Below are 27,919 nucleotides of genomic sequence, written 5' to 3' on the forward strand. Positions count from 1 at the left end.
CAATCTAATCAGGTTGATTCAATGTGTTATCTAGTTCAAATCGGTACATGAAGATGTTAGCATATGCAGGAGCTGCACAGTTTCCCATGGAAGTACCCGAAGAATGAATAAAATGTTCATTCTGCCATTTAAAATAACTATGATACACCGTGAAGTGAAGGAGTTCCATCAAAAAGATTTTTAAATCATCTTCCTTATCAGCAAACATCAAGAAGGATTCTACCGCTTCTAGTCCAAGGTCATGCGGAATAGACGTGTATAACGTCTTCACGTCGATGGTACATTGGGTCATGTCCTTCGTGTAGTTGGGTTTAAATTCTTCTAAGATGTTCAAGAAGTCTGTTGTATCTTTAATGTATGTAGACATGGTTTGAACAATGGGTTTTAAGTGTCTGATGGCACGTTGTATACCAAAGTCTACACCAAATCAACCGATAGGAATAATCTTCTACATTATACTAGTTTTCATCAACCATCGTTGAAAAAACATCTACCATATTCTCAACTATTACGTTTAAAAAGAATTTCATCAACAAAAGAATCATTCACAGACAGTATGACTACCACAGTTAAAAAAGTTCGAGAGAGAGGGTACTCCGACAACATCTTAGAGGAGGTGATGCAGCAAGGTTTCACACGTAAAGAAACTTGCTCGGATTCAATCCTCACGAAAATAACATGGAACTTATTAATCAACATGTTTTGTATTATTAATAAATACGTTATGGGACATTTCTAGCATCTAGGGGAAGCTTGCCTATGTGCTTTTACTAACAGTAAGGATTAGTTACTTACCTGTAATCCTAGTTCTCATCCAGGGGTATACTCATCAAAGTCATAATCTATGAATAATCCCCGCCCATGTGCGGGATCCCGGAGCATATAGAAAATACATATATATAAATATATATATATATATACATATGTGAAAACATATAAATGCAGCCTAATAATGTTCAAAACATGGCAATGCTGTAAATTACATATTTTTGCATAGTAGTGCCCCCGTAACCCGTAAGGAAAAAAGGAAGCATCAGGCAAATTATAACACAGCACTGCTTTATTGCCATAAAGCAACATGTAATTGTAGGCATTCGCCAGTAGGCTGCAGTAGAGTATCAAGAATCCAAGAAAACTGACACCTTGCCTTTAAGGCATTAGAGTAGGGGGACCGTGCCTTTAAGGCCTGCCCGTGACCCCCTGCTCCCATGATGCACTACAGGTGACAGTTGGGCCAGTTCTTTTTGGCGGTGCCTCCGCACCTGAGTAGATCTGCCTTCCATACATCACTTATTTAAAGAGAAAACATTGCTCGTCCGGGGAGGTGGGTGGGTCGCTTATGACTTTGATGAGTATACCCCTGGATGAGAACTAGGATTACAGGTAAGTAACTAATCCTTCTCATCCAGGGGATACTCATCAATAGTCATAATCTATGAATAGAGTAGCAAGCCCATACCCAAAGTCTCGCGGACGAGCAACAAAGCAGTTAAAACATACATTAAAAGACACATCTTGCATTACAGTTATGCAAATAGGTTCCTCAAAGAGGCCTGCCCCACCTGGGCGTCGGCCTGTGCGTCTGAATCTAGGCAATAATGGCGCGTGAAAGTATGGACTGAGCGCCATGTAGCCGCTTTACAGATCTCAGACATGGGAACGTTGCGAAGGAGTGCTACCGTAGAAGCCTTCCCCCGAGTAGAGTGTGCTCTAGGTTTACCCTGCAGAACTTTGTGGGACAGTTGGTAAGCCAAAGCTATACAAGAGACAATCCATCTAGAGATAGATCTCTTGGCCGCAGCCAGCCCGGTATTAGTGGGTCCATAGTTAACAAAGAGCCTGTCTGACTTTCTAAGAGTAAGGGTCTTAGCTAGATAGAATTTCAAAACCCTCCGGAGGTCAAGAGAGTGTAGAGCTCTCTCCGGGGGTGTGGTCGGCTGAGGAAAGAAGGTGGGCAACGTGATCACCTGATTAATATGGAAGTCCGAAACCACCTTGGGCAGGAAGCTCGGATGAGTACGGAGCACCACCCTATTAGCATGAAACACCGTGTAAGGTTCCTTGCAGCAGAGGGCCTGAATTTCACTAACCCTACGGGCCGAAGTGATGGCTACTAAGAAGGCAGCCTTCCAGGTCAGATGTTGCAAGGAGGCCTTATGAATCGGCTCAAAAGGACCTCCCATCAGTTTAGAGAGAACGATGTTCAGTTCCCAGGAAGGGGAAGGAGACCTCACAGGTGGGTAAACTTTCTTAAGCCCTTCTAAGAAATCCTTTACCACTGGCATCTGAAAGAATGAGGTCTGGGTAGGAGACTTCCTATAGGCTGTAATAGCAGCTAAGTGTACTCTGATGGAAGAGTACTTTAACCCAGACTTCGCCAAGTACAGTAAGTAGGGGAGAATAACCTGTTCTTGACCCCGGATCGGATCAAGGGTGTTATCTCTACACCAGAAGCAGAATCTTTTCCATTTAAAGCCATACGACTTCCTCGTGGAGGGCCTCTTTGCCTCCCGAAGAATGCTCATACAGTCCGGTGGAAGATCTAGATGTCCGTACTGGATGAATTCAGGAGCCATGCCGTCAAGCGGAGGGAGGGGAGATTGGGGTGGAACACTCTCCCCTTGTCCTTGGTCAGCAAGTTCGGCAGGCATGGCAACCTCCTCTGTGGTACCTCCGACAGCTGGAGTAGATCCGGGTACCACCACTGCCGGGGCCACTCCGGTGCTATTAGGATCATCCGAGTTCTGGCCCTGTAGAACTTCTGAATCACAGCCGGGATGAGAGGGAGAGGAGGAAAAGCGTAAAGCAATGTCCTCGACCAGCTGATCAAAAGCGCGTTCCCCTGCGACCCCCGTTGAGGGAACCTGGAGGCGAAGACGGGGCATTTTTTGTTGTCCGCGTCTGCGAACAGATCGATGTCTGGTATGCCCCACAAGCGGAAGATGTCTTGAGCGACGCCTTCGTTGAGCACCCAGTCGTGCGCTTCGACGAAGTCTCTGCTGAGGCCGTCCGCCTGCACGTTCAGGGTCCCTGGCAGGTGAACAGCGACGATCGTCAGGTTTCTCGCCAGAAGCCATTTCCAGATTGACTGGGCCTCCAGAGACAGGACCCGTGATCTGGTCCCTCCTTGCTTGTTCAGATAGAACATAGTTGTGGTGTTGTCCGTCTGAACCTGAACATAGTCGGTCTGCAGGGATGGGTACAGGGACTTGAGAGCGAGATGGACTGCTCGTAGCTCCAAGAAGTTGATGTGATAGCTCTGCTCGGTAGCGGACCAGAGACCTTGTACTTGAAGCCGGCCCATATGAGCCCCCCAGCCCTGCATGGAGGCGTCTGTGACCACCGTCTGTGTCGGAGGCGCCTGATGGAATGGGACGCCGTGAAGCAGATGGGAGCGCTTCATCCACCACCGGATGGAATCTTTGGCGGCTTGATGAAGGGTAATGTGATCTTCCCAGCGGCCGGTCCTCTGCGACCACTGATCCTCTAGGTCTTGTTGCAGAGGACGCATGTGCAGACGTGCGTTGGGCACGATGTAGATGCACGAGGCCATGGATCCCAGGAGAGATGACACTTGTCTGGCTGTGGGATATTCCGTGCTGAGAAGCGTGCAGCTTTTTTGCAGCATGGAGGATAACCTCTCCTCCGAAGGACACACGCTTGCGCTTGAGGAGTCTAGAGAGGCGCCCAGGTAGTGGATCCGCTGAGTTGGATTGAGGATCGACTTCCGGTAGTTGACCTGAAGGCCCAACGAGTGTAGAAGGTTTAGGCAGAACGAGAGATGACTCTGGAGTTGAACCGGGGTGGAACTTTTTAAGAGCCAGTCGTCTAGATATGGGTAGACGAATATCTTCCGTTTGCGGAGAAATGCAGCCACCACCGCCATGCACTTTGAGAACGTTCGTGGCGCGGACTTGAGGCCGAATGGCAGGACCTTGTATTGATAATGTTGGTGAAAGATGCGAAATCTGAGAAACTTCCGATGTTTCGCTGAGACAGGAATGTGGAAGTATGCATCCTGTAAATCGATGGCACACATCCAGTCCCCTTGGTGTAGATGTGGGAAGATCTGGTGCAGTGCTAGCATCCTGAATTTTTCCCTTCTGAGAAATCTGTTGAGTAGGCGGAGATCGAGGATGGGTCTGTAGTCTCCGATCGCTCCTCTTTTCTGAACAAGAAAATACCGGGAGTACACTCCCCGATTTCTCTGCCTGTTTGGAACTTCCTCTATGGCGTTTTTGGAGAGGAGAGTGGCAACTTCGTCCTTTAAAAGCTTGTTTTGGCTGCGAGGGAGTGGCTGTTTCCGTGGGGGTACCTGCGGAGGGGGAGATTTGAACCTCAGCAAGTAGCCACGCTCTACAATACTCAGCACCCATTTGTCGTTTGTAATTGTATTCCACTCTGCCAGGTGAGCGGTGACACTTCCTCCCACCGGAGTGGCGAACGAGTGCGGAGGAAGTAAGTTTTCACTGCTTGGGAGGTTGCTTGTTAGAGGACTGCTGCTGTTTAGCATTTCCTCTTCCTCTGCCCCGGCCCCTTTGCTGAAACTGGGACCTCTGTTGGTTTTGAGAGGACCATTGGGGCGTTTGAACGCGCTGGTGAAAGGCACGTTTGTCGCCCTGGCGAAAGCGCTTGCGGAACTCTTTGCGTTTTTCCAGTCCCACAGCCTTTACAGTGTCCAATTCCGTTTTCATCTTGCTCATTTGGTCGTCCGCATGAGCTCCAAATAGCGATGATCCATTAAACGGCAGGTTAAGAATCCTTTTCTGCGCATCTGGTTTGAGGGCTGTTAATCTGAGCCAGGCCGAACGGCGGGAGCAGATGCCATGGGAGTAGCCATGCGCGGCTAGGTCTGATGCATCCGCCGCTGCGCTTATTACTTGGTTGGACACCAGTCCGCCTTCATGTAGGATCTCCGTGAAGTCCTGCCTGTCCTCCCTAGGCAATTTCTCCACGAATCTGGCCAGGGAATCCCATAGGGAACGATCATACCTCCCTAGCAGGGCTGAAGCGCTAGCGACCTTCATGTGCGCGGCAGATGTGTTGCACATTCTCCTGCCGTAGGAGTCCATCAGCTTGCTGTCCTTCTCAGGGGGGACAGAAGCAGATATTGAGGCTGAGTGAGACTTCATGGCCGCCGCCACTATCACCGAATCCGCTGGCGGGTCCGCCCTCAAGAATAAAGGGTCCTCGGCCGGAGCCTTGTACTTCTTTGCTATTCTCGAGGGGACCGAGCCCGCTGTAGCCGGTGTAAGGAACGTGGCCATCGCTGGTTCTAACAATCCTGGCACCAACGGGAGCAGAGGTCTGGGAGCTGACCGATGGTGTAAAGTGTCAAAGATCACAGAAGTGGGTGCCTGAGGGGCGTGCAGTGCGATGTTCAACTTTTGCGCCCCTCTACCCAGGACGTCCGAGAAAGTTATAATGTCATCCACCGGGGACACTCGCGATGGAGGCGTGGATGAAAAAGTAGGAGAATAGTCCCGGACTGAGGATCTTGTGGATGCAGTCCCAGTGGACGACCTGGTGCGTCGTCTCTTGTGGGAGCGTTCGCTTTGGTGAGCCCTTGATCCTGATCTGCGCTTGGACGGAGATCTTGGACGTTTTGGCGCGGTGCGACGGTCCCTGGAACGAGACCGGCGTGGTGAAATTGGCCGTGGATCCCTCGGAGGCGATTTACTCCTGCGCGGTGGGGAATACATGCGGGAGTAGTCCGATCCCGGACTCCGACATGCGGCAGCGCCCACATCTCGTAACCAGCGCGGTGACAGTCCAAACCGCTCTGGAGCCTCGGGTGATCTTTCTGGAGATATTTGCACGATGTGCAGTCCCGGAGATGATGACTGTTCTCCTGGGGACCTCTCTGCGGGCGGTCCAGTCTTCGCCCTCGACGTCGAATCCCTTGACGTCGACGACGTCTGCGTCACCATCGGCAAGTGTGAGGTATGCCGTTCTGGTCTCGACGCCGGTCGTGGAGACCTCGATGTCGATCTCCTCTTCTCTGGCACCTGACGTCGGCTAGATGACCTCGACGTCGGCCGTGTCTTCGACGTCGACCTCTCTCGCCGTCGACTGGGCGACTTCGACGTCGACCTCTCTCGACGTCGACTGGGCGACTTCGACGTCGACCTCTCTCGACGTCGACTGGGCGACTTCGACGTCGACCTCTCTCGACGTCGACGTGGTGATCTTGACGGCGACCTCTCTCGACGTCGACTTCTTGACGTCGATCTTCCTCTCGACGTCGACCTTCTATGTCGCCGAGTGGGGGTAACCATCGACGGCGACCGGCCCACTCGCGGCGGAATGTACGTCGCCGCATCTCTCGACGTCGACCCCCTCGAGGGTGGCGGAGAGTGTCTCGACATCGACGGAAGCCTCGGCGTCGACGGAGACAGTTCAGATGTCACCAGACTAGCAGCCTTCGAGCCCGAAGGGCCGCCTCTCGACGCCGACTTACTTTTGCGCGGCGGAGACTCTTGATGGTGGGATGAATCCCTTGACGCCGAAGTTCTCTGCCTCTTCGCCGGCATCCTCGACGTCGACGGCGAACCTCTTGGACTCCTGGTCTTCTTGGAGCCCGGGGAGCTGGTATGTCGCCGTTTCTGTACTTGCGTAGCTGAAGAAGGTGGTCTTGATGAGGAATGCTCGCCTTCACGACGGCTTCGTTCCTTCTCCAGTCTTGCATGCAGTTTAATGCGCTCTCTGTCCCTCAGAGTGCGCTTTGAGAACTTCTGGCAGTGGGGACACTGGTCAGGATCGTGTTTTGATGGTAAACACACAATACACACCGAGTGTGGATCCACCAGTGCCATTTTATTACCACAAGAAGGGCATTTCCTAAATAAAGGAGACATTCTGACTGGAAAAAAATTGGAAAATTCACTGGAACCAGCAGAATTAGCCCTTATAAGCCAGAAAACGTCGAAAAAAGCTAGAAAAAGCTGTAATTCAAAATTTCAGTCAAAAAACTGAAGAGCTCAAGCTCCAGGATCCTCACAGAAGGAGCCGGAAAAAAGAACTGGCCCAACTGTCACCTGTAGTGCATCATGGGAGCAGGGGGTCACGGGCAGGCCTTAAAGGCACGGTCCCCCTACTCTAATGCCTTAAAGGCAAGGTGTCAGTTTTCTTGGATTCTTGATACTCTACTGCAGCCTACTGGCGAATGCCTACAATTACATGTTGCTTTATGGCAATAAAGCAGTGCTGTGTTATAATTTGCCTGATGCTTCCTTTTTTCCTTACGGGTTACGGGGGCACTACTATGCAAAAATATGTAATTTACAGCATTGCCATGTTTTGAACATTATTAGGCTGCATTTATATGTTTTCACATATGTATATATATATATATATTTATATATATGTATTTTCTATATGCTCCGGGATCCCGCACATGGGCGGGGATTATTCATAGATTATGACTATTGATGAGTATCCCCTGGATGAGAACTTGAGTGTTCTAATATGGCCGACGAAAACGTGGGAACTCTTCTGCGCATGCATCTGCCGCATCTACGTGGTGTGACGTGTTTCTGCTTTTGGTGGGAAATCTTTGCAGCTGCGCACTTGTATTAAAGATGGCCACTTCATGTCTCACACATTAATGCACCTGCTCCTGCTTGAACTAAACTTTGTTCGTTCTGCTTAACTATTAATGCTATAGTTAAAATAAAGTCATGGGAATAGAGTAGAAATAAGTGGTATACAGTGCATTCATTTATTTTGACATTCTAATGTGTCTCTCTTTGACTTTGTTAATAACTCATATATGGGCCTGAAAAGTGACTTGTAACGCCATATTGAATCTGCACTGCGCATGAACCAAAAGTACCAAGAGTCCCCGAGCAGTGGCATTGAACTAATAACAATGACAGTCTTGCCTGCGATGCACCTGGGAAAGCGACCTCACGACCTGCCAAGAGGAAGAGACTAAATAATTTGTTATACTTTGTATATAAGTTTGCAACAATAATGCTGGGTGGAATAAAATTCATAGGAAAGTAAATTATGGGCGGGAACATTGATCAAATTTATTGAATGGAAATGATCTCATACTGGCATGGTGTGAGAACCTCTCCTCGCCTTTCTGAAGAATCAAATGAAGGGAATTCACGAATTCGCAACACTGGGGGGTGGTACATTGCCCTGGAAATGGTATAACTAAGGTAGGCTTAGTCAGTTAGATTGTCCGACTTGTCACAGACCTGTCACTGACCCAACGTATGCTGAAGGAGATCGAGAGCAGAGGTGCTAGTCGAGCACTCTGTCAGAAGAATCGGGAATTTGCAGAGGGAAAAGAATCGATGACCCAGTCGGGGTCCGAGTGTTAGCCGCAGAGAGAGAGGGGTGTGACGCTGGCGTTGCACTTAGCTGAGGTCCTGTCCTGATCTGCACCTGTCCTGTCCTGATCTGCACCTGTTCTGTCCCGTTGGCACCAGATTTGTCGGGCGCCCTGTCTTTGCCCCAGCCCGTGGCCAGGGTTGGTCTTCACACCATTCTAGGTAAATATACTCTGTGTGGTATGTCATTACACTGTTTCCCTTTTTCACCCTTCCCAGGTACAAATGTCTAAAATAAATCTCGTAATCTTCTTACAGATCATTGCTTTGATTATTATTTTCTTAATTGAAAAGGCTATAACTACACTTGTAAGGACTCTTGCAAATAATACTTTACATAGATAAAGTATTTAAACCTTTCCTGAGTCTGTGGGTATTTTTATGAAGGTAAAAGCTATATTCTACCTATTATGCTAACTCCCTTTTGATCCCTTTAGGACTTTAAGTACAGATGACAAAGATTGGTAAGTGAAAGGTGTAAAGGTAAAAGTCCTAAAGTAAATAAAATTCTGATAGGCAGGAAGGTAGAAGCAGGTTTACCTGTTCATAGTGTGTATGTTTATGGGCCCAGGTGAGTATGGTAAACTGAGCAGGTAATTCCCACGCGCCATCAGAGGCGGTAACAAAAGTTCAAAAATTGATCGAAAGAAGTTGCTTTCATAAGAAATAAAAACAATAGGAAGAAGAAAGAATGGTATTTGTTTACAAATTTTCCACCAGAAGTCACTGCATGAAGAGAGCAATGATCAAACATTGGCCATATTTGACATTGGAGGAAGATTTTAATGGGATCTTTTCAAAGCCACCACGATTTGCGCTTTCACGCACACGTAACATCAAAGAAATGCTCAATCAAAAGGACGATCGCAAAGACAGAGTGTATAAGGGAACATTGTCGTGTCATAATTATGGAAAATTGTAATGCTATAATAATTTCCCCATCCCACTAAGGGGACGCCGATCGGATTAAAAGTCACAGCCACCTGTGACAGCAGTAACCTTATCTACATGTTAAAATGTCCATGTGGACTAGCCTACGTAGGCACTGAAAGCAAAATAAAAATCCGTTTAACTAAACATAAGAGCAACATCCGTACAAAAACCCTCAAATCTACCATAGCCAATCATTTTAACTTATACAATCATAATCCGAGCCAGTTAAGATTTTTGATATTGGAACAGGCACAAATTCTTCCAGGAAGAGACAATACACAATATTTCTGAGGAGAGAAATGCATTGGATTATTTTTTTGAATACTGTACACCCAAAGAGACGAATCTATGTCGATATCCCGCAGTCTTTTCCCCCACAGGGAATCACAACATGGTTGTTACAACGACCGCGTTGTGATCCCACATGCCATTACTCCGCAAGTCTGAACAACGGCTTGCGGAGGGGGGGGCGCTGGATGTTGTAATAGTATAATTTACTATTCCAACTCCAGTCTGTGCAGACACTAGGGAAGATGTTGGATTTTAAATCCAACACCTCCCCCCCTCCGCAAGTCGTTTTTTGACTTGCGGAGTAATGGTATGCGGAATTACAACGCGGTCGTTGTAACGACCCCGTTGTGATTCCCTGCGGGAAAAATGTTTTGTGGTAAACGTTGTTTACCAAAGGGAGTCAATGAACGTGTTGATTTTAATTGTTTTCTTTGAATTCACACCCCAAAGAATTGGATATGGCTAGTAAGATACAAGGACAATGGATAAAATCCTATCATCGATGATTAATGACATGTTTATAAACAAGACAATGAATGTGTTGATGTTTTGATTATTTGTTTCACAATTTTTTCAAATGTAATTTTTGACATGTATAGTACTTTGTAGAACTCATGTCTATAGGTCATATTCCATTGCTAAAATGGTGTTATTAAGATGTTTACACATGAAAACACATACACACTTTGTTTTACCGAATTCCATCAGTGATTGTCACCACACCGCGTGGGCACCCGGATGTTCTTACAATCATTCACACAACCTTTATTAACATCGTTGGGTTCGCGTGTTTCACTGCTTTAGAATAGTGTGACTGTTTCATACTTCAAACATCATGATTTATCTAACCTCATCTATAATAGACGCGATTTATATGGAGCCTCAAGTCTTTTTTCTTCTTTTGCTTTTTGACCGGCACTTCACTTTTCTTTGGAACGCAAGACTTTTCACCTTAACTATACAGTCATGGGACACAGTAGGGCGGGCCCATAGTGGTTTAAACCAATGTTTGGTAGTTGCCGATCACCTCTCACGCGGATACTGAGGAGATTTATCTTTTCAACATGGGGTAAGCTCACTAACTCTTGGACGCTTCTTGTCTTTTATCTTATCATGTAAATATGCGACATTCACTTTTCTTCGTTATTATCCTTGTTTTACAGCTAACTAAGTGTAGAAAATGTAAATAACGCGACACATGAGAAACCGAACATCGTGTTGTGAATTTCTACTCTTTAATCTCATACAGGTTTGCTTAACGGTCTTTATCTTATGCCATACACAGTACTTATGTTATTTTTACAGGTTTCATACCGAAAAGTTTGGAACCACTTTTTGACATTCATATAACAATTGAAAGAATTTGTGAGTAACTAGATTGTTTAGGCTATTTTTTTAATGCTTGCTGCCGATTCTGGCTGTGCTCCGGCCGCTTTTCACGAGTTTTTTCACTCCCGCTGTAGTTAAGCACCTTGCACTATTGATTTGTTTTTCGTTGCACAATGTCGTTTACTCGCACGAGTCAATGCATGCCTCAAGAGGTTTGAGCACCGAGAGATCTTTGCGCACATTTTTCTGGATTTTCTTTTTCTGAACTTTATTGAGTCACAAAGTCACTTACATGTTTACATTAGACCAATGTGACAATTTACAACACACAGCACTTGCAGAGGAGCTTGATATTCATCATTACATTGGGGATATAAGGTATTCCACCCATTATTTAATGATGACCCACTTAAAAGTTGCTGCTTTTTGTTTAGTGATTACAGAAAATAAGTCCCCTGAAGAAGGGCACAGCCCAAAATGCATTGGGCATACCACTTGAAATATGTGATGTATATATAAATATCATTGAAGATAACAAGATTTGAAAAGATGTTCACTTGAACTGTAATGAAGTTTTCTATTTGAGTGCACCCTGGGGATGTTTCCACAGTGAGGGATAACGCGAGTCTTGGGATATTCTCCTACCTTCATACTCAGGAGGGTTAACCAGGTTGCACCTACCCACCATTATTACATTGTTCACTCTAACCTTACCAGGTGTGTGATTGCCCTAAAACCCGTAGGATATCTTGCATTTCTATTTAGCCATCGTGGTACAGACAAAATATTAATGGAATGCACTCATATAGATCAAGAGAACTACAATACATCTCTAGCGGTCTGAATTGCAGTCAGCCTATATTGAGGGGGGCAATTTACCTCCAATCCAATCCAATCCAATCCACCCTACTCCTATCCACCACACTCCAATCCAGTCCAATCTACACCCTCCACTCTAATTCATCCCACTCAAAACCACCCTAATCTAATACCCTACTCTCGCTGAAAACCACAATTGCACCCTAACCCCTCTATGGAGCAAGATCATTAACAGCTCCTTAAGGAACGGACTGATACCAGACTGCCTCAAACAAAGCCAATTCACCCCCTGCTAAAAAACATGATGCAGCCCAGAACAAGCCCAAGGATTTTTTAGACCGATTACCAACCTTCCTTTCCTAGCAAAACTCCTCGAGAAATGTGTTCTCTCCCAACTCAACCAAAACCAAGACACCAGCAACTTACTCAACTCACCCGAGTCCGGTTTCAGGAAGGGATGCAGCACTGAAACAGCTATACTGAGTATAACTGATGACATGCATAGCTCCCTCGACTCAAACCGATGCTGCCTACTTGTCCTCCTTGACCTCTCGGCGGCTTTTCATACAGTTGATCACAAGTTACTTCTAGATGCACTTCAAAAACGTATCGGAGCTGATGGCGCTGTTCTGAAATGGTTTTCATGATGTCTACTTAACCGTTCCCAAATTCGTTAAAATCAACAACTCCATGTCTGACATCTCTCCCAAAACCCGAGGGGTGCCACAGGGCTCTGTCCTCTCCCCCACACTCTTCAACATTTACATGGAACCCCTCACTACCATTCTAAAACAAGCATCTCGTACCACTTATATGCCGACCACACCCAGCTTTACATAGAAATATCCTCTCTTACGACTTAACAACACACTCTCAAAAGTTCAAAACTGGCTATCACACAATGCCATCAAACTCAACCAAGAGAAAACTATCATTTTGGCCTGCTCCAATCTCAACCACCACACACAGATCCAAGAATGGATAAACAACCTGGACTCCCTAAACTGCAAGCTCACTCGATCCGATTCAGCTAAATCTCTGGGGATCTCTCTGGACTCTAAGCTTAACATGAGCTTTCACATAAGCTCCACTGCAAAGAGTGCCTTCTTCAGGCCTTCCTTCCACCCAATGACCTAAAAACATCAACACAAGCTCTGGTTCTATCCAGACTAGACCATGGTAATGCCACACTCACTGGAGCACCCAAAGCACATGTAACCCCCATGAGAGCTACCCTCAATGCAGCAGCACGAATAGATACAGGAGCTAAGAAACGTGACCACATCACTCCCCCGCTACAAAACCTAAAGTGGCTCCCAATCGAAGCAAAATGTTGTTTCGAAGTGGCCTGTCTCACCCACAAAGTTCTACACACTGGCAAACCAGACTACCTCGCAGCCAAACTCACAAACCCAGGTCAATCAAGAAACTCAAGAAGCTCCAATATGCTTCTTCTCATCCCCCCAAAAGACAAAAACAAAACACCCTCCCAGACTCTTTATCAAGCAATGTCCCTAGAATCTGGAACTCTCTCCCCAAACATATCAGAACCAACCCCTCCTTCACTAGTTTCAAGAGACTACTAAAAGAATTTCTCCTCAACCGTCAATTCTACCCCCTGGACAATAGTCGCTCTATGGCACCTCAACTCCTCAACCGCACTCCTGCACGCCTTCACCTCATGATACTGAATTGGATTCTATCTAGTATCTCTTATTAGTACAGTACTGTTAACTGTTTAATACTCTGTTGTATACGTTGCTGTAAAGCGCTCTGATACCCCTTGGGTTGTGCCAGCGCTATATAAAACTCCTAAAATAAAAAAACAATCCATCCCACCCCACCCCAATTAAATCCACCACATCACAAATCAATCAAATTCACCACAATTGCATTCCAATCCATCTCACCCCATTTTCATCCACCCCACTCCAGTCCACTCCGTACAGTTCACCTACTCTAATCCACCCCACTCCACTCCCTCAATCCAACCCACTCTATCCCAATCCAATCCACCCCAATCTTTCCCAATCCAATCCACCCCACTACCTCAATCCACTCCAACCCACTCCATCCTGTTATACTCCACTTCACCTCATGCTACTCCACGACACTGCACTTTACGACTCTCTCTGCCTCTGAAGCACTGAACTCTACTCCACTCTATAACACTCTACTCCCCGGACTCCACCTGATGACACTCTACTCCACCAAACCCAGTCTACAACATATTTGCTACTAACTTTTAGGCATGCTGAACAGCAGCCACACGTGTGTAAAACATGGCAAAAACACATTGCCAAAGCCAATATCTCTTGTATAGGTGAGACCTATTGGTTTTGACAATGTTTGTTTCCTTCTGTCACTTTTAAATGAAAGTCAACAAGCTGCATCATTTGCACTCATGTTCACTACATAAAGCACTTATGTATGCCAGGTGTTCTATCAAAAGATGCTGCACTATGGTATTATGAATTCATTAGGCAGGGTTATAACTATACAGCATACAGAACAAATGACATTGTTTTTTGGAATTCCAACAGGTGTATTCAAAAGTTTCAGATTCAAAGACAATATTGTCATGCTGTCTACATCATATTCATCTATATTATGGTCTTCCTGTGTCTGCAAAAATGGCAGGGATTATTACCAATGAAGAATTTATGATGCAGCAATTTTCTTATTTTTACGCAACTTCTCAGTGACAGAATGATATGTGTTAAAACATTGCCACATTGTGTTCAGTACAACATGTCCAAAGCAGTATAAATGCAAATTTATTATCAGGAACCCTTCTTTTGCCTGAGTTCATTCAGACTCATTTTTCCTCTGACATATATTTTCTATTTCTTGATCACTTTGCACATTTGTTCCTTATCTAAGTGACTTGACTATGTGATTGAGCCTTTCTAATCTGGTTTGTTCATTTAGACTCCTTATATGAAGTACGCATGCAACTCATTAGTACTTCTCCTACAGTTTTTTATCACTGCTGCACTGGTAATTATAGTAACTAAATAAATCTAGTATTATTCCAGATGAAGTGAGAGCCATTGCTAATTTATTTATGGTAGAATTGTTGACTCCACTTAGCCCCCCACTGGTCATGCAGATCGACCCATTTTGATGGAAGTATTGAAACTGTTTTACTTCACCTCTCACCTAATGCTAAGCTTAGAGACCACCAGGAAAGGTGAAGCCTGAGGCCCTGACTGTTTTTGTTTTAGTTTGTTTTTGGCCTATGTCCACTTACATCTTCCTGTGGAAAACCTTACTGCTTGAGCTAGCTCCCACGGGCGAACAACCTATGGAAGACATTGAGGATTTTTTCTGATGACCCAATTCGAACCCTTACTTAATATTTATTTAATTAAAGAGTAGATGTTGTGAAGACCTTTTTTCTATCTCCTGGGGGTTTCTCAACAAGCACAACACCCATATTTCTGAGACTTAGCAAGCTTCATCATCAATTGCAAAAGACACTGATGGGTTAACATTTGATGCCATAATTACTAGTGTATCGGCAGAACTGGTGATCTACCTGGGTTGTGATGTCGTCAGCGGTCTGTGGTTCTGTTGGGGAGTGAAGAGCTTCTGTGAACCTGCACAAGCTTTTCACGGCCTTGTAAACTTGGCGGCGATCGACACCTTTCTGATTCCCATCTTGGTCCTGCATTTTCTTCAGTTTCCGACAGAAGGAGGGCGTTGGCTTTATTTTTTCATACAGTTCGGTCAGAATTCCCTCTGTCACATACTCCCGCAGCCTGACACCTTGATCCAGGAAAAGCTGCACGAACTTTGGCTTCTTTCCAATGAGAGCATCTGTAAGCAGTGGGTACAGGTCTTCAGGCTGTAAAAATGAAACATATAATTCATTGTTCATCAGGGTAGCACTTGTGTCTGCATTTGTTTATATATTGATTGATTTAGAGTTAGGTGAAATATTGTACATAAAACAGTCTGTAAATTGGAGCCCGAGCAAAAGGTGGTAGCTGTGTGACAATTCATGGGATAAAGAAACATACAAGACAAAAACAACATCACTAGAGAGAGAATGTTCTTTGACTAGTATTGCAGGAGAGTCAGTGCCCGCGGGAAAGTTGTGAGTTCACTCCTTCTAGATTGAATGGCACACTCTGCTTATTAAAAGGCCGTTCTCCTGTGTGAACATATGAAAGAATCCAGGCAACGTAATTCAAACTGAGGTCTGTGTGATTACAGATCCAAGATTGCAAAGCCTGGAGAAGCTATCAGTAAAAGTCTATCAGTATCCCAAAGCAGGCAGCGACCAAATCACACAGAGAGGCAGGATGTGAGAATAGACACTGCAACACCAGCCACAAATCTAACATCGCCTGACCCAGGGGTCTACCTAGGTCTAGTTCAAATAACGGACGAAATGTGATGCTCAGGTTTGCTATCTGACCAGAAGGCGTGCGCAGCCACTCATGGAGCAGGTATGGGTAAAACCACGCCCAGTGCTCTACACAAAGATAAAATATCACAAGTGCATACGGGAGGGCTAGAGAGACACATGGGCCATTATACAAAGCACAACAATCTCTCCCCCTAACCGCCAAGCCCCGGCACTCTCGGTACCGGAGGGTTGCAAGCACAGCGGCTGCTCCCCAACTCGACACAATTACAAGGCATGCTTCACAGACAGGAAGGTTACACAAAAACTGCATATAAGAGACTTTTGAAGCTAAGAATTAGCAGCAGCGGCTCAGTGGAAACATAACACACTGGCATCCGAAGCAGAGTCGGCGCCGCCCTGCTCACAATAGCTTCTGGTACCACAGAACACGGAGAACTCTCGACAGGTCTCTCTCGTGTGAGTAACATGCGGCAGAGCTATGAAAACAGTCCAAAGATGCGCTAATGTATCAAGTTTATCAAGCGATGGGACATGGACGAGCAGGAGCGTTCCGCCTCCTGTTTCAATGCTTGGAGCCTCCCTAATCAGGTTGCTCTGCCACCGGCAAGGTTTTGCAGCCTTGGCTCATGGCTGTGCACAAGACTCAGAATCCCGATGCGTGGCCACCTCGACCGCGCGGGTACCCTGGTGGCTTCTGCAGGCAGCCGTGAATAATTCAAACCAACATGTCTGCTGTGGTGAGTTGTGGGGTGTGGTGGCTGCCGCCCGCCCCCCTTTCATATGCAGAGGCCGATGGTCTGAATGCCAGGGCGGAGTGTGGCCTGTGCAGTGTGCAACTGGCAGCCTCCTGCTGGGGTTCTGTTGCTGACCGCGCAGTTTGCCTTCACCCGGGCCACGCCCCTGTGGGTGGCACCAGTGAGGCTCCAGTGAGACCACTGCTCCCCCTGTGTGGGCACTGTGCTGCGGCTTGGGAGGATCGATACCCCTCCTGGCCCCCACACTGGCGACAGCTCCAACCGGCTGGCACTGAAATTGAGAACAAAGGATTGAGGACTACACAGATGTACTCACCCTGCCAGTCCCTGCTGGACGCTCTGGACATTATTTCAGCCACTGCTCCTAATATTATCGCCCAGGCCTCTCATCCCTCTTTGTGGTGCTCCCTGGAGGCTCTCTGCTGTCATGAGGTGAGGCAGCCCGTGCCTCTGCCACTATTCTATTGCACCAGCTGCTCCCTCTATCCAGAGCTGCACAACTGTGATCACACAGGCCTGCTCCTGGCCCTTGTGTGGGACCATCCTTCAGGGAGTAGCAGGGCTCTGCAGTGACCTAAGTCTGTCTTCAAATAACCTACGAGAAAATGATCTTTTTCTTTTGGTCCAGCATCCCTGTGGACCGCTTCACTACTGCTTCCCAGCATTTCTACATCCTCTGCTGGGTCTCTGCCAGTTTCACTGCCCTTAGGCCCTTTCAAACTGCACCTTAACTATGGGCAAACAAGACACAGCACAGTCCAAACTCACTTTTGAAGGCAAGAGGACATACTCAATAGACTGAACAGGAGGGGCCATCAGTGGATGCCCCAAACGCGCTGGAGAGTCTGGCCAAAATGATGTTGACCTCAAAGAACTACGTGTGGATGTCAAGACCAGTCTTAAAGCTATCAATGCAAAGCTAGATCTCCTCACGAGCCGCCTGGATCACATGAATCAACGTGTGGGCAACCATGAAGGCATGTTTGAACAACTAGAAAACAGGGTCTCGTGGTGGACAATAGCCAGGCTGACTCCAGAGAACAACTTCTGCGGATAGACAAAATACGTGACCTTATCAAGGTCAAAAACGAGGATTTGGAATCAACGTCCCATCACAACAACCTCTGGATCATGGGGATCTACAAGTCCATGGCTATCAAAAAAATTGAGTACTTTGTAGAGACCATGATTTGTGACCCATTCGCAGAGGTTCTTCCCCAAGTATTTATTGTGGAGAGGGTGCATCACTCGTTGGGGCCCGCATCCCCCCTCCCTGGGTCCGCTGGCCCTTCCTATCACAAGACTCCTGAATTACCAAGATCGGGACGTGGTCCTGAGGTTGACTAACGAACATCAAAATCTTCAATACCAAGGAAACTTTATTTCTTTTTATCAAGACTTTACTGTCAATGTTCAGGCTGCCCAGGGAGAGTCTTACTTTTTGCCTGCCAACAGAATCCTACAGCAGGCGAAAATTCCCTACACCATCATATATCCAGCCAAAACATGCATCCCTTTTGAATGGAAACCTCATTTTTTCACTGACGCCAAATTGGCTTTGAAGTTTGCTAAACACATCACTGCTAAGAAGCCTTTGTCCAGGGACTCGCCGTGCAGCTCCGGAGAGGATCATCGCAGTGACTATAATTGTATGCTTGACCTCACAGTGCCTGTGGGAGACTTGATCCTACCAGGTGGACCTGGGTGGTTGCTGCATTTGTCCACTTGTCAACTACACCCTTGGACTTAGGTAGGCTGTTTGTACCCCTTGGGGGCCGCTGCAATGACGGATACGCCAGATAGTAATGATGGGCCTGCTGTCTTACCTTACGGTACACCCAGTCCCTGAATACCCATTCACCCACCTCGCCATTCGTCGACTGGATCACTTGCCTGGCTCTTCTCCACCTGAAAGGATGTTTCCCAGATGCTTTATTAAATTCATGCTGCGACACTGGGGTGAGGCGGGGTGGTATTGTCCTACTCAAACATGTCTAGGATTTGGAGTGGAGGTGGGTGGGTCAGGGTTGTTATCCATGGTTGTTGTCTGTTTCCTTGTTCGGGCATGTACCGGGATTGTGTCTCCTTCCCCATCCACTTTCATGACACATACTCTTCGGCTGACTGAGCTCTACCACACACACTCTTTCCTTGTAGGGTCATGACAGAAACCAAATGCCATACGTGGAACTTCAGCAGGCTTAATGAGCATGGGAAAGTATTCTGTATTCGTGCAAATCTATCCAGACACCAGGTGGATGTTTGCTTCCTTCAGCAGCTCCACCTCACCCACTCCTCCACCCCAGGGCTGTGCGCCAGATGGCATGGGAAATCCATCACCTCTTTGTACTCTGGCTACACCAAGAGGCGTGGCCATTTTAGTATGTAAAGGCGTACCATGGTAACTGCGCCACACCATCAGTGGCGACTATGAGCGCTATATCCTCCTCGCAGGAACACTACATAGATTGAGCATGTAGGGTGGTGACTTCAATGTGATACTGGATGACCGAGTGGACTGATCAGACACTTCCCGACGCTGCACTGATGCTCAGCACAATCATCCTAGATAACCATCCCCAAGACATATGGTGACACACACACACTGACATAACAGAGGGTACCTGCATTGCAGCACATCACAACGCATGGTCCAGAATAGATTATTGCTTAACTTCTTGGGACGTACAGTCCTGGGTTACAAAGGTGGCACATCTGCCCCTCAATCTCTCCGACCACTCCCCCATTTGACTGAAGCTCCTCATCCCTCATACAGCCCCTCACACCTTCTGGTGCTTTGTGCCTGGGGCATTGCAGACTGTGACATTCGGGAGGAAGTTTGCATAGAAATAGTTGCGCACTTGCCTTACAACATGGTCTCTGTGGACTCTACCTACACTCTTTGGGAAGCCTTAAAGGTGGTCATCCATGGCACGTGCATTGCGAAGCTATCAGGTGTATTAAAGGCCATACTTGTGAGACTTGCACAATTAGAGTGTGATATTTACACTCTCAAGACTGATTACTTTTAATCCAAGAATTTATCCAAACTGGCAGCCATTAGGGGGAAAATTGTCAGAGTTCTCTGAGGAAGTGCTCTGCAAGACTAACTTCCTGGACCGAGACACGCAGGCCCACATCTACAGGAAGTGTGACCTCTCATGGGAGGACCTTAGCTAATATGTTCCACCCACCATGTGCATCCACTGTTGTGGTGGAGGAGTTGAATGCTGATTTACACTTCCAATCTACGCCATCAGGACTCCTGTTCACAATGAATTCCTTTTTTGACAGACTATACAGAGCCATACCCAATGACCACAAATGTGAATCACTTGTGTATCTAGATAGCATCCAACTACTATGATTGGACCATGCACACCGAGCCTACCTAGACTCACATTCACAGTAGAAGGATTAATGCAGGTCACTCAAAGTCTTCCGGACGACAAGGCGCCAGGCCTGGGTAGTTTAATAAAGAATATGTATCCATACTTGCACCTCACATGCTTTCCATGTATGACGAATCCCTTGATCGAGGTGCCTTGCCACCTTCCCTCAGAGTGGCAGCCATCATGATGCTTCTCAAGCCAGACAAACCCACGTTCCACCGCGACTCGTAGATGCCGCTATTGATGATCAGTGTTAATAACATCATTTTTGCAAAGCTATTGGCAAACCACTTTCTTCCCCTCCTACCCACCATTGTATATCCAGAGCAATCTGGGTTTATCCCCGGTCGTTTCACATCACATAATCTTTGTACTATATTTGCAGTAATGCACCATCTTCGCTCCCAGTTTTTGGTGGTTGCCACCCTATTTGATGCCACTAAGGTATTTTACTCACTAGAGTATACCTACCTTTGAACTCTACTTGCACTTCATGGTCTCTGCTCTCTTTTCCTCCATCATATCCAAGTAATATACACCCTCCCCACTGCCAGTGTCTGCCTTAATGGCATGTTATCTGACCAGTTCCTGATCACCCCCGGTACTCACCAGGGCTGACCATTGTCACCAATTTTGTTTGCCATGGCAATGAAGCCCTTAGCAGTGCAGCTTCGACAATGCTATGCCCATAAGATTCTATGGCTTTTCAGGCATTCAGGTCAACTGGTCAAAGTCACTAATATGCTGATAGCACCCAACCCTCCACTGAGGTGGACAACCAATCCGGTACGATACTTGGGCATCTGGCTCAGTCATGACCCAGATGAACTCTGGATGGCCAATGATGAATGAAAGACTGTCTTGTGTATGGAAGACAGGGTACCATTATGGTCTTGGTTGCCACTCTCGCTTTTGGGTTTGGATAGAGGTAGCAAAAATATTACTTTACTGAAATTTCGTTATCTTTTCTGCCTCTTTCCCTTATGGCCTTTGTTATGAGGCATCTACGATTGAACCTCATATTGCTGGTTTGAGCTGGGAGCTCCTCACATTACCACTGACCCAGGGTGGTCTGGGCGCACCAGACATGTTAAATTATGCTCTATGTGCTCAGATGCAGTACCTACATTACTGACTCTGCCAGACACCTTTTCAGCCTCACACTGCCATTAAAACAGGCAATGCAATTGCCCCTATCCACCGCACTTTAACTCCAGTAAAGGCCGCCACAGGCGGATATAGAAACTGTGGAATGCATGCTGTCAGCGTGGAATGGCACACAGAAATGCGCAGAACTCCCCTGCCTCTCTGCTCCTTTCGTGCCCCTTGGGCGAAACCCCCAGTTCCCTCCCTTGCATGATGTGGGAGCTAGGACGTGAGCCTGTGGGTAAAGCATCCTAACCTTCTTAGATCTCTATCTGGCAGACAACTTCATACCAACATATGAAGACCCCGAGCCCACACTCCCTAAAGCAATAGAAACATTCCTATATTACCAACTTTGAGTGACCTGCCACGCACTACATAACAATTTCGCAGTCCCCCTCTAGAGCACATAATTACTTATACATGACCAGGTAAACTAGTCACTCACTGGTACATGATAAAAAAACTCTTGCCAATCACAACACCAACTGCTAGCTTGGCATGGGAGGGGGACACAGAGCCCCCTATCAGAGATACCCAGTGGTTTTATTGTTGTGCATAAATGGAAGCACGTTCACCTAACTACAGACTAAGGCTGTTATACTTCAACTTTTTGTATGGCCTATACTGCTCCCCACACAACTCTCGTGTGTGGGACTGGTAGCTGACCCACGCTGCCACAGATGCTCCTCCATAAAGGCTTCTTTTATACATTTAACTCTGCACTTCGCTAAGGGTGCGGAATTCTGGGAGGAAGTTTTATCCACCATTCATGCCATCACAGGATACCTGCACCTCCACTCTCCGCTGGTACTCCTACTGGGCTGCGTTAAAGACATTCCAGCATGTGATCTCTGTCTCAATGCCATACTTCTTCTAATGGCCAAATGGAGAGTACCCTTCAATTGGGGTCAGAGACCTGCTCTCACTGTCAAAGCTTGGCTACAGGATGCTACATATTGTCAAGAGCAGCCCTCTCACTTCTGGGAATTGATCCCTTTATGCTCCCGCCACAAGAACATATGGGAACTATTTTTGTCTCACATGACCAAAGGACCCATCTGTGCCTGGAGAAACCCATTCTGAGGCTACCCTTGATCCTCCTAGGTCCTAACTGCCCCTAAAGAAACAAGGAGTGTTATTGTTATTGGTGGACCCTAGTGTTTGTTGCACATCAAACTTGCAGTCTGTGCCTCTCTGTATTCCTATTCAAGGTCATTGCATGTCATTGCGCTCATACTGGTTGCTAGTCGAGCACTCATCTTGTTTGAAGTATTATATTTGGGTCACCGAGAAAAACTGTTGTCCTGCTACACTATTTTGAAATCATGCAACACTCTTTCCCTTCCCATTACCTCTTTACCCCTTGGACACTCTCTTCCCTGAATCCCCTCCCCTTGCCTTTTGTATTGTTGCAATTCTGCCATTGTACTGTCTTGACTTAAATACCAATAACAACTAATTAAAAATACAATCAATTGAAGGCTGGGCCTAGGGCTGCAGCTCTTCTATCGGAGGTTGCACTAGAGTAAGGAGAAGGGCACAGCTCATCCTCTTTGTTTCAGGTGTGAGCAGACAGCCACACCCTTTAGCTGCACTTGAAAACAGCAAGCTGACCTGATAGAGCTCACTCAAACCAGTGTAATGGACACAAAGATGTCCCAGGTGTGTAACACTGGTTTCTGTATCGGTGCAGGGGTCGCCATTCAGCCCAAGGCCTCTAAGTCTCCAAGTATCTGTGAGATTTGGGAGACACAGAAGCCCCTGAACTCATTCTGTATGAGGAGTCCCATAGTTTTAGTTTTACCCCATTGAGGTCCCCTTATTGCTTCTTAACTACCTCACCCCCACTTCACCCTCCGGCTATTGGAAAAAGATCTCCGATAATGTGCCCCTACTATAGGGAGCCTGTTGGGTATTGCACCCCCGACCCGACGAGGAGCAGCCCAGTGATTAAGCATGACACCCAACTGGGTGTGTGAGGGCATTATAATCCAATATTTGGATTCCCAACTTTGAACCTATCTGGTCGGGTTAGTATTGATTCCCTTGTGTTCTGACTCGGATTCCTGAGGAACAGCATAACCTTCTTTTGTATTCTTAACTATGCTGCCATATACCAAAGAATGTTACAAAATTCTACAATGGTAGTGGTGGTTTCCACAGTCGCACATCAAATTCTGTCATTTACATAATCTTCTGTTGTTTCCGGTATGTTATTTTGCGAGATTACGGTGCCCATCAAGGAAGAAAAAACATCCCACTGCCAAAGATGTTAAATAAACAGGTGTTTGAAGAAAACCTGTTGTTGCATATGTTATCGAACAGATGTACCTCGGCTCTCTAGTGTTTTAATAAAAACACATTTTTGTTTTCTAGTGAGATAAATGGCATTTTCACAAGGAGCTTGTTAGAGAGGTCCTATCTCAATAATTATTGTTGTATCTCATGAGTAGGAGACCATAAATAATACAAGAATAATTTTGGAAGAAAATAACATCAAAGAAGAACATTAGTTATATGATTTAATATTGTTTGGTCAAAAATACTTTCTTCTTAGGGAAAGCTGTATACAATTTAAAACACAATATATGTAATTTCAAACCATTAAGAGCACATTATATACGATTTGAATGCATGGTTTGAATATTGACTCTTGGACTGCTTTTTTCTGGCTGCTTCCCAACCACCACTCTTTGGAAAGTTCTAGGACTAGGACTTCCGTTTTTGGTTATACATTCGCTCATAGTGTCCTAGTACAGAATATATCAATGCAATATTCACAGTTGAGCAAACACACACACAACTCACACTGCTCCCCCCAACCAGTATTTGCTCATCCACTCATGTAGTCAGAAGTAGGCTAATATTACTCTCACTTTTAGAGGGAGTGAGTGGCCCCAGAATCATGGATTTTACCATGAAGGACAACTTTTTCAAGTGGGTGTAGAAAAAGCCTGTACCTCTAAGCTACAGTTACCTGCTACCATCTGTAGGTCAATTCATAGCATGTGGAGGAGACAGTGGTCATCTTAGTTAAGAGGAGGTACAGCTGGTGTAGATTCTCATTCCAGCAGACTCAATCCTTTGATAAGGAGCAACTTACAAAATCATTGTGAAGAACCTCTCAAGGTGGGAGTCAGGATATGAGTCTGCTGAGCAGTAATACTTACCAAACATATCTGAAACTGGGAGTGAGCCAGGGACTCCAAACCCTGGACTTTTCCTTGACCACAAAGCAATCAACCAGTAGCCATATGCATGTCTTGGACAACCTAAGGACCATTGATGACTAAAATGAACAGTTGAGTTGTATCCTAGTGATTAAAATGGTAGAGGCGCCATCATATACTTACCTGCTCGGCATGTTACTTATCCCAATTCACATAACCATGTTCCAAGATGAGGTCCTTATGTATCAAGTCATTGCCCCACAGATAGAGACTGGGTGAAACCCTTTGATACATTAGGCCCTTTAGGTGAGCAGAAGTAAATGTCAGGGGGTTGTGATTGCAAGGTAAGGATCTCTATCATTTGGCATTGCAGCTCTCTCAATTGGTCTACCTATGCGTCAATTGTCTAAATCCTTCCCCCTTGACAACTATTGTGCGGGCTTCCTGGTCTAGCAGTATTATACTGAGGGAAACACTGTCAAAGGTGATGGTTTCCTGACAATCCCAGTGATTTCAGTTGCCTTCTCCTCAGTTGAAAAGAAAGGAAAAGTTAGTCACCTGTATTCGTGGTTCTCTTCCTGCGGAATCCTTATCAAAGGCAAAAGCGCGGACTAATCCCATGTGCTGGAATCCCAGAGAACTTTACTAAAATTCATACATATATATATATATATATATATATATATATATATATATATATATATATATATATATATATATATATATATATATATAACTTTATACAACAGTACATTTCACAGATTTTTGCAGCCTAAAGGAAGGCTAAAAATGGGCAGATTTTGTATACTTTTCATTTAAATTAAGAAATTAATCACATAGAAAAAAATCACTGATGGAGGATTGACCACAGAAAATCTTTCACCAACTTTGTTTTTTTAAAAGGAAAATGAAAGCAAATGTGTGACAGGGAGGCGGGATGGTTGCTTCTGACTTTGATATAGCATTTGCAATAAAAACTAGTGTAGGAAAGGGCCTCTAATGACATGGTTAGCCCCCACGTTTTGCTATACTATGATTGGCACAACTTCTGCCTCCCCTGTAAGGCCCAGTCCCAGGGAACGGGGACAGAAGCAGGTCCCTTAGCACCCCTCACCCGGACCAGGTGGTGCTGCAATCACAGGCTGTGTGTCCAGGCGCAGGACAAACCCTAGATTGGACATAGCACCCAGTCCTGGGTGCCATGCCACTCGTACACTGCATAAGATATAGGCAAGCCACCCCTACTGCAGGCTTATAACCTTAAGGCAGGGTGAACTATATCCTATGTGAGGACAATACTGCATATCCAGTCCATTCTGGGTGTTGTTAGTCAACAGTGAAGCCATAAAGAGTACATGGGCTGGAAACTCATAAATACAAGTTTCCTAGCTCCATGATGGCTTCACTGATTTTTGAGATGCTCTGGGAGAAGGTGGTCACACCTTCCCCCTGCAGAATCTGCATCGGCAGAAGTAGAAAATTCAAAGGACATGCCACCTGTGAACCCTACCCCCAGCCCTTTGCTTCACTTTTGGTGGAAAAATTAGGTAAAGTAGGAGGTGCGTCTCCCTTCACCCTGTACCACCCCTCAGGTGGGACAGGTAAGGCAGACTCCACTTTTCACTATGCACCATTTTAGGGATGGGATTGTAGCATATTAGGAGTCAGGGTATGCCCACTCCCTACGCGGGGTGAGCATAAAGAAGGAGTAAGCACCCTACAGGTAGGCAGCCAATCGGCTATTACCAGGCCTTCCCTAAAAATGCCCCATAATTCAGTATTCAGGTGGGTCCTCAAGAAACTGACTTCAGATTTGACGGATATAATGCGACAACAGAAGAACATCACTGCGGTTTGAAAACTGATACCCGAAGTCACACAGAGCCCTCCATCCTTCTGAAAATTGCCAGAACCTCCCTTTGGATTAGAGGCTATATCCCGATATTTACTGGTAAACAAACCACTGTGGCCAAGGACCGGCACACTCCATGGTAACGCAACTCACCACTGAACAGAATCCTTGCAGTTTCCCAGGCCAGGCCTGTTGGTTTACCAGTCTGGAGGAATCGACCCCTGCATTTCTCCGTTCACTCGAGGGATCCTCTCAGCACAGCGACCAATGCTGGAACCAACCCCCTTCTTGAGAGCCCGTAGCCCTCTGCCAGTGACGTCAACAGCATAAAGCGACAAAATTGGCACAACAGCCTCCTCTGGGTTAGTCTGCCCTACATCACACCTGTGGCCTGGCTGCTGCCAGGGATCTCAGCACCCATGACCTTCGGCACTTCTAATCTGGGGAGAGGATGAAGCCTAAAGGCTAGGGCAGTCGATCTCAAATCTGGGGAATCGGGTTCAAGTCTCAGTAATGACGCTCAACATCCTGTGATCCTTGGCAAATCACTTTATCTCCCCGTGCCTAACAAAAATGAATGTGCTCTGATACCCGATACCTTCAGGTTAAGTTTGCGCTATATAAAAATCAGAAAAATAAAATCCAGGTCCAGCACGACTGCCTGTGGTACCCAAATCCTGGCCCCCCAAAGACCATCATCCTTATTGCCAAGATCACCTCTGACCTCCTTTGGCGGAGTCCTCTTGCCAGTGACAGTGAAGGTAACTGAGTAGGCGAACCTCTGCTACCAAGACTCCATACCACATACCAGCAAGCGCGACCTTGACCTTTTGGTTGAAAGTGTTCCGAAACCATTGGCATCCAGTGACTTGCTCCCAGCGACTGCGCAAGTTACCGTGTTAGCAGCTGACCCACCTCCATTACAGATATACCCTTCCATTGCGCTCCTCACTGACCGTGATGGTAAATATTTGACAGTATCGACTAACCCTGGGCGTAGTTCACGAAATAGCACTACGCGAAGCTACGCAAAGTGCACTTCGCAGTACGCGAGCTACGCGTAGCACTTCGCAAACTGCGTAGTACCCTGTTCGCACTGTGCAAGATGTCATTTTCAATGATTGCACAGTGCGGACAAGCAACCGGCACTGTGCAATCATTGAAAACGGCATCTTGCACAGTGCGAGCTGTAGTTTTCTGCCGCTCGAGTAGATTTTTACTCGAGCGGCAGCTTTCTCAACGCAGACTGGTAGTTTCTCATCGCATGTCATTTTGCTTGCACGCGGTCGCCAACTTGACGTTGAGGACCGCGAGCAAGCAAAAAATGACCGCTGCACTACGCAACACTACGCTACGCGTGTTCGCACTGTGCTACGTGCAATTCGCGTAGTGCGAAGTAGCGCAAACTTCGCAAACTACGCGAGCGTAGCGTAGTGCTTTGCCCAGGCTTAGTATCGACTGGCGAGTGTATAGATACTGAAATTACTGCATACTTTGAACTACACTGCA

The 27,919-nt window shown here is 46.3% G+C and overlaps 1 protein-coding gene across 1 annotated transcript in view; it reads right to left on the reverse strand.

Moving 5' to 3' along the window:
• Positions 1-27,919, reverse strand: part of LOC146808487 (transient receptor potential cation channel subfamily M member 2-like) — a 1,974,138-nt gene that overhangs the window by 1,382,510 nt on the left and 563,709 nt on the right. Inside the window, exon 13 of the mRNA XM_085623577.1 lies at positions 15,256-15,564. Coding sequence (XP_085479703.1) covers positions 15,256-15,564 — 309 coding nt within the window. The remainder of the gene's footprint in view (positions 1-15,255; positions 15,565-27,919) is intronic.

Source organism: Triturus cristatus, chromosome 8, assembly GCF_964204655.1.
Source record: "Triturus cristatus chromosome 8, aTriCri1.1, whole genome shotgun sequence".
NCBI lineage: Eukaryota > Metazoa > Chordata > Amphibia > Caudata > Salamandridae > Triturus > Triturus cristatus.